Here is a 6,761-nt window from a genome sequence, read left to right as displayed (position 1 = left end):
CATCCTATATTGTAGCATCTCCATTTCTCATGTGAATATATACTTGCAGTTATTTGATGCTATATTCCGACAGAGTTCTGAATAGCTGTGTGATAGACTATGTTCACCTATTTGCATCTACTCAGTGTTGCACTGCATCTTTATTCAAGCATGTTCTGACACTATAACTTGTTGTGTAACAATTTTTACCCATGACATGCATGTTTGTAGTTTTTGAGCTACCATATTGCTTGTCCGGGCGGGGTCACAACATTCTTGCTAATGAAATCAGTGGGGCGGAATAATTACAATACTCAAGAACAAATTTAGTCTAGTGTTGCAAACCTTATAGTCTACCGTGTGCAAAATTGCTTTGTCAACACAAGACAAAGTGTAAAAATATTACAGTATCAATTGCTCGGAAACATTACAGCCTTCATTTCTCGATTGTATTTCGACATATGGAAATGGCATTTCTTCTGTTCTAGTCCTCTATTATCACAGTAACCATTTTAGGTTCAAAACAATGTGGTCTCTACTTACCTTCCTTTTGTAACTAATCCATCACCAAGTTGAAGTATCGACCACCTTCTTCTTGGATTTGGGCTTTTTGTTCTTCTGCTTCTTGTTTTGCTGCAAATCATCATTTACAGGCACCTTGGGCTTCACATCAGCAGCAGCAGCCACCCCTTGTCTCGGTCTGTCTAGGTTGACGTCGCTTAAGCTGTCTTTGGAGATCTTTTCCAAGTGCCCAACAGTACTGTTCTTCTTCTTGGTTTCATCTTTGGAGATCTTTTCCAAGTGCCCAACAGCACTGTTCTTCATCTTGGTTTCATCTTTGGAGATCTTTTCCAAGGGCCCAACAGTACTGTTCTTCTTCTTGGTTTCATCTGGTTTGATGTTTTCCTTCTCAAGTAGCTTGTTATATCTGACATGGTGGCTGTCCTGCTGGTCCAGGGGGTGCCCTGATTTTTGGTTTTCGACATGACTGTCGGTCAAAACCTTCTTGTTCCGCCGAGCAAGTTCAGACTTCTTGGCATGGCTGTCTCCATAAATATCATCCATATCTAAGAAATCAGTGTCTTGCTCTTGCAAATCATCAACTTGTGTATTGCCTGCGACTGCGAGCTTCGCTGGCTTTTCTTCTAAAGATCTGGTCTTTGGTTTCTGAAGTTTGCTTTCTGTCACTGTTGTGTTGCCAGCTTTCTTCTCTTCTGATCTAGCAGGTACAGTACTATTCCTGCTGGAGTTTGTAACCTTTCCTGCTACTACAACGGCAGGTGTCGTTGGGTTTGTTCGTGCCGAAGTGCTCTTACTACCTACGACCTTTCTGTCTGTAGTCCTGTAGTCCTGGAACCTGGTCTTGATCTCCTCGAGCTCGGCTTCCTTCCGCTGCAGGATTTCCATGAGAGCTGCCATCTGGTCAGGATTTGACGCCGCGGCGGTTTTCTCTTCCAGTTGGCGGATGCGGCTGTCTCTGGCCTTTAGAGACAGCTCCTGTTCTTTCTGAGTCTTCTCAAGGCTCGTGACTTTATCTTGCATTTGCTTGATGCGGTTTTCTCGTTCCTTGAGAGATGCTTCTAGTGCTTTCCGGGTGCTGTGAAGATTTGCGGCTTTCCCTTCCATTTGGCTGATGCGGCTCTCTCTCTCCTTGAGAGATGCTTCGAGTTCTTTCTGCGCGTTCTTGAGGATTGTGGCTGTGGCTTCCAGCGTCTTGAGCTTTGTTTTCAGGTCTGTCTTCTGTGTTCTCAGGGAAGACATTGTGGCCTTCATTTCTTCCGCCTTCCTCTTCGTCTCTTTGCCATATGCCTTCTCTTTCTGGTACATAAATAAGAATGAATGGTACAATGTTTGGTTAGTTATATTTTCCTTGAATTTAGAAACCACACTTATATATACGTCTGGTACATAAATAAGATTCTTAGTGTGTAGTAACTGAAAAAAAGATGGCAATCAAAGCACATGTCAAAAAACACATGTATAGCTTCACCGTAGCAAATCTCTGCTGTAAATCAACTGGTGTTTAGAGCAATATTCCTATTTCATACACCTGGTTATTACTGATGAAAACGTTGTGCATAAATTGGAAACCATGAGCAAGAATTTGCATCTTGAGAGGGGCATCCATATTCGACTAGAAAGAAAAGGGAGGCGGCAGCTAATTCTAGCAGAGGTTGGCACAGATAAACTTCCCAACTCCTAAACTGTTCTACAGTTGGTGCAATTTGACACTCTTAAAAGGTGCAGATTCATTCCTATATGATGCAGAATGGTTGATCTTGCACCAGCTTGTCTGCATGCATGATCTAAAACAGAAGACATGAGGCATGGTACCTGGAGTTGGATCCGGAGGGAGACGGCCTGCACGTCCCGTTCCTTGAGAACCACAGCAAAGGCGCGCTGCTCCCTGACCTTGTGCATGACGACGACGCTCAACGCGGTGCCGGCGAGAACCAGCAGCAGAAGCAGCGCACATGGGAGCCTCTGGCCGGCGCCGGCCATCCCATAGCCTTTTGGCTTGTACTTGCCCCCATCCATCATATCGGCTACTCTCTTCCTCAGACCGCTCGATTCCATTGCAGGACCGTGCTCTATGCGATGTAGAGGGGATCAATGGTACAGCTTGTTTCCCTTGGCCTTTGCCTGGGTTTTGGGAATGGTAGGACTTTGGAGGCAGATGTGTGATGCAGGCTATACTGATGCACTAATATGCCAATGCACATGACACCGAAGTACTGGTTACCATACTATTATATGCTTTGAGCCATGGGATCATCAGTTACTAAGAAGATGTGCATTGACTTACACTAATTACCGACTAATTACACGAGAGAATTGACTGACTGCGGGGAAGAAGTGACGCTGGCCGGCTACCTACCCATGGAGAGGCTGCACAAGCTTCAGCCCGTCCATCGCGCATCCGATGGTCGCGTCGATGACAGCCGATCTGGAGTGCAAAACCGACAGTTTCGCGGTAATGTAATTTCGCCGTCCAGATTTGCAAAGTCAACATGATGCAAGATGGCATTTAATGAGATTCTTGCGTGCTCCCCAGATCTCCAGGCGTAGATCACCTCAAGACGAGTAATGTATTCATGGAGCAGCAGCCAGGGGGTAGTGCTCCACCATGCAGGACAGCTGATATCTTTGACCCGGGCAAGCTCCATCAAAGGACGTGTAAACTAATGGGTGAGAAACCTATCTCTATGCTACCGCTCCCAAGTCCAGACGGACACACGCGTTTGGTAATTAGTAGTTCTAGCTAGCTTATTACAGCCATGTGATTGTGATGATCTTGTTTTATTTACTATTGACAGCAGGAGGTGGGTGGTGACATTGTAAGTTGAGCAGCATTGATCTGCAGCGTGGATCATCTTGCGATGTGCATTGTGAGACTAATTAACACTTGTTTTTATGTGGAGAAAAAAGTCGCAAGATCAGAGCAACTATTTTTCCTTAGCAGAGCAACAGTTGAATGGAATACGTGTGTCGCAGAGAGAAATGATCATCGTGGATGCAATGAACACCAGCTGATGGATCAATAATTCTGAAAATGATTGTGAGCTCATGCATGCACGGCTGATGGTCTGCACGTCGACGCTGCTAGTGCTTTGCCTGACTCCATGGACATACATCACAACAACGGTTCCTTGTGATGGCGGTTCATCTTTATTTTTGTCGCCCTTTTCGTCAATAAAATCACACTGAAAATGGTTGATTCTGATGACTAATTCTGAAAATGCAGACTGATGCTCTGCTCGTGCGAAACGTGGCAGCAACGAAGGTTCCTGTTACTGAGGATCCAGGCTCACTGTCATCTGCTCATGCGTTGACTTCCTTGCCTGCCAACCCAGTGGACAGAGGGGTATTTTGAATTCAAGAGAATGGAGCCGTTAGGCGACTCGCGAGGCGACAGACCCTGCTGCCTCGCCCCACCGCCGGTGAGAGTAGGTGAGGGTGGAAAGTGGCCATGAATAATATGAAATATCCAGTGTTCGAATTTGAGTTCTGGAGAAATATGGATTAGAGTCTTAAGGATTTGATATTCTAACAGATATCCAAACTTCAATATGCTTTGTTCAGGATTGTTAGCAATATCAAGTGCCACCTTGTTATCACAATACTACATCAACGGCTTCGATTGGAAGAAAGCTCCATCAACATGATCCGTAGCCATACCACTTCACAGACATGTGCCAGGGATGTGAATTCCGCTTCAGTTGTAGAGCTACGACACTTAGCTTCTTCCTACGCCATGTAAAAAGGTTACCTCCAACAAATGTGCAATAGCCGACATTGATCTTTCATTGCATGTGTATAATAATCCTCAACCAAGACAAACCCATCAGGTATTGAGTTATTCGAACAATAGCATTCACATGATGATTTCACGAATCATGCATGAACTGGCTCCGTTTCCCCGCGTCACTAGTAGCACTCAGCACTTTTACGCACGTCAGTAATAGAAAATGGTACGTATTGCCCACTGCAAGCAGTATCGTGCACTCGCTAGCAGGCTGGCCCATCAAGTGGCTACTGTGCGTTACTAGTGAAGGGTATGAGGAAGGTTCTGGGAGCTTCTAGGCCGGGTATATTCCTGCTTTTTCTCTTTCACATGTTTTTTGTTTTCATTTTTCCTTTAGAATTCATGAAAAAAATTAAAACTTCACGAACATTATTTGAATTTGCGAAAAATTTATTCAAAAAACATTTTTTTAACTTCAGAAACATTATTCGAATTTGTGTTTTCTAAAACTTCTCAAGTAATTTTCAAAATCGTGCACATTATTTTAATTCATGATTGTTTCAAATTTACAAATATTTTCAACTTCAGGAACATTATATGAAATTCATGAACTTTTTAAAATGTCAAGAACATTGTTTAATCACGAATATTATTTGAAATTATTAAGTTTTGTTCAGTTATGTGAACATTTTTTGAATTCATGAAGTTCATTTTTATTTTCATGGTCTTCTAGAATTCCTGAACACTTTTTCAAATTCACAAAAGTTTTTTAGAATTCATGATTTCTTTATTTCGTTAACTTCTTTTTAATTTCACGTTTTTAAAAATTCGTGAACATTCTGAAAAAAATAATAATTCATAAGCATATTTTTATTTTCGGTCATTTTCAAATTCGTTGACATTTTTCAAATTCATGAACATATTTTAAATATATGATTATTTTTCAAATTTGTTAAAACCTTCCAAATTCATAAACATGTTTTGAATCCATGGACATCTTAAAAATTCGTGGACATTTTTCAAATTCCTGAGTTTTTTAATTTGACAGACTTTTTATACATTCTTTGACTGTAAAAAAATGCTCATAGAGGGCGGGCATTCGGTACTTGTTATGAGGTCCGACAGAGGCCTGCCCAAAGGAACGAATGTTGAAAAAACCCACAAAAAGTGATCGGGCGAGTGCTACAGGGGCTCCCCTATATCTTGCATCGAGCGAGTCTAGCTTTCCACCCGTTGAAGGGGCGAGCGAGATAGACCGGCTCACAACTGCCGGAGGCCACATCCTCTTTCCCAGTTCTTTTTTTTATTTTTTTCCCAGTTCCAAATTATATATAGTAGCACTATTCTGATCATGGGATCAGAATAGTTATTTGGATCACGGCGCGCCCTATATAGCAGCGATTTGGGTGCTCGCGAACTCCGGAACCCGCTGTAGAAAAAAAGACCCACCCCACCACTGCTCGTCCCCAACCTCCCCCGATCCCATCGCCATCGAACTCCCTCCCCTCTCATCGGCCGCGCCCCACGCCTCTCCTCGGCCGCGGCCCCGCTCCCCGGCCGCCGCCCCGCGCGCCGCTTCCCGACCGCTGTCGCTGCCATCCACCGAGCTCTTTGCCGCCGCCCCCATCCATCGGGCTCGCCGCCGCCTTCCCAGCCACCCGACGGTCGCCGGCGCGACACAGCCATTGTGCGCCGTCACCGGACCGAGCCTTCCTCCCCCACCTTCCTCCTTGGCAGACGGGCCGCCTCCCCCACCTTCCTCCCCGGCAAACGGTTCCTGCTCGTGCCGCCGCCTCCACCACCTGCTCGCCGCTGCTCGGTTCCTGCTCGTGCCGCCACCCGGTTCAACAGCGCCTCGCCGGCCACGTCCATCTGCGGGTGCATCCCCAGTCTTCTGAAAAATGTTGGCGGTTGTCCTGTCCATCTCCCACAGCCGCCGCGCCAGGATGCAAGCTGGAGGTCCACAACCTATCCCCGTCTAATCTTCCGTGCTCCAAGTTCTTTGCTTCTTGAGTCATAGGAAGCCAGCCACGACTAGTGACCTTCCCTGCCAACTCTCTCTGACCTTCTCATTACCATCTCGCCCACCAAGTCGTGGCCATCACCGGACTCCCCCCCCATCTCACCCACCGAGTCGTGGCCATCTCCACACCTGCCGCTGTACGGGCTCCGGCCTTCGGATGTGGAAATGAAAAATTGTGAAGTTCAGATTCTATCAAGCTACAGGTTCAGTGTTCTCACTTTTCTCTGGACAATTCAGATTTCTGCACCTACATTACGCGACGCAGCCACTGCTGCCCACCCGGTTGCGTCGAGCAACAACTCGTGCTCTCCAATGTGTGAGTTGCTGTTGCCTGCTAGTGCTACAAGCACGCGAGTTACGTACCCTCCCTCTTTCTTGAATCCATGCAACCAGGAGCATAGTACTATGATGATGAATTGATTGTAAATGAGTGCGTTGTTCATGAGTACGTTGGTGCAGATCTCATGTGCTTCTGTATGCACGCGTGGATGATGAATTGGTTATCCAGTACAC

At 45.6% G+C, this 6,761-nt stretch overlaps 1 protein-coding gene across 1 annotated transcript; it reads right to left on the bottom strand.

Annotated features, from left to right (window-relative positions):
* Positions 1–271: 271 nt before the first annotated feature.
* Positions 272–2,895, bottom strand: LOC125549427 (uncharacterized). The gene is made up of 2 exons (XM_048712841.2): positions 2,314–2,895; positions 272–1,797 (listed from the first exon to the last, which is right to left on the bottom strand). Exons 1-2 carry the CDS (start codon positions 2,554–2,556, stop codon positions 544–546), a joined length of 1,497 nt encoding a protein of 498 aa, XP_048568798.1. The 5' UTR covers positions 2,557–2,895; the 3' UTR covers positions 272–543.
* Between the last annotated feature and the right edge of the window lie 3,866 nt (positions 2,896–6,761).

This window comes from Triticum urartu, chromosome 3A (assembly GCF_056163025.1).
Source record: "Triticum urartu cultivar PI428250 chromosome 3A, HENAU_Tu73, whole genome shotgun sequence".
In the NCBI taxonomy this organism is placed as follows: Eukaryota; Viridiplantae; Streptophyta; class Magnoliopsida; order Poales; family Poaceae; genus Triticum; species Triticum urartu.
Note: the sequence above shows the minus strand (reverse complement) of the source record. Positions and strands in the feature narration are given on the sequence as shown.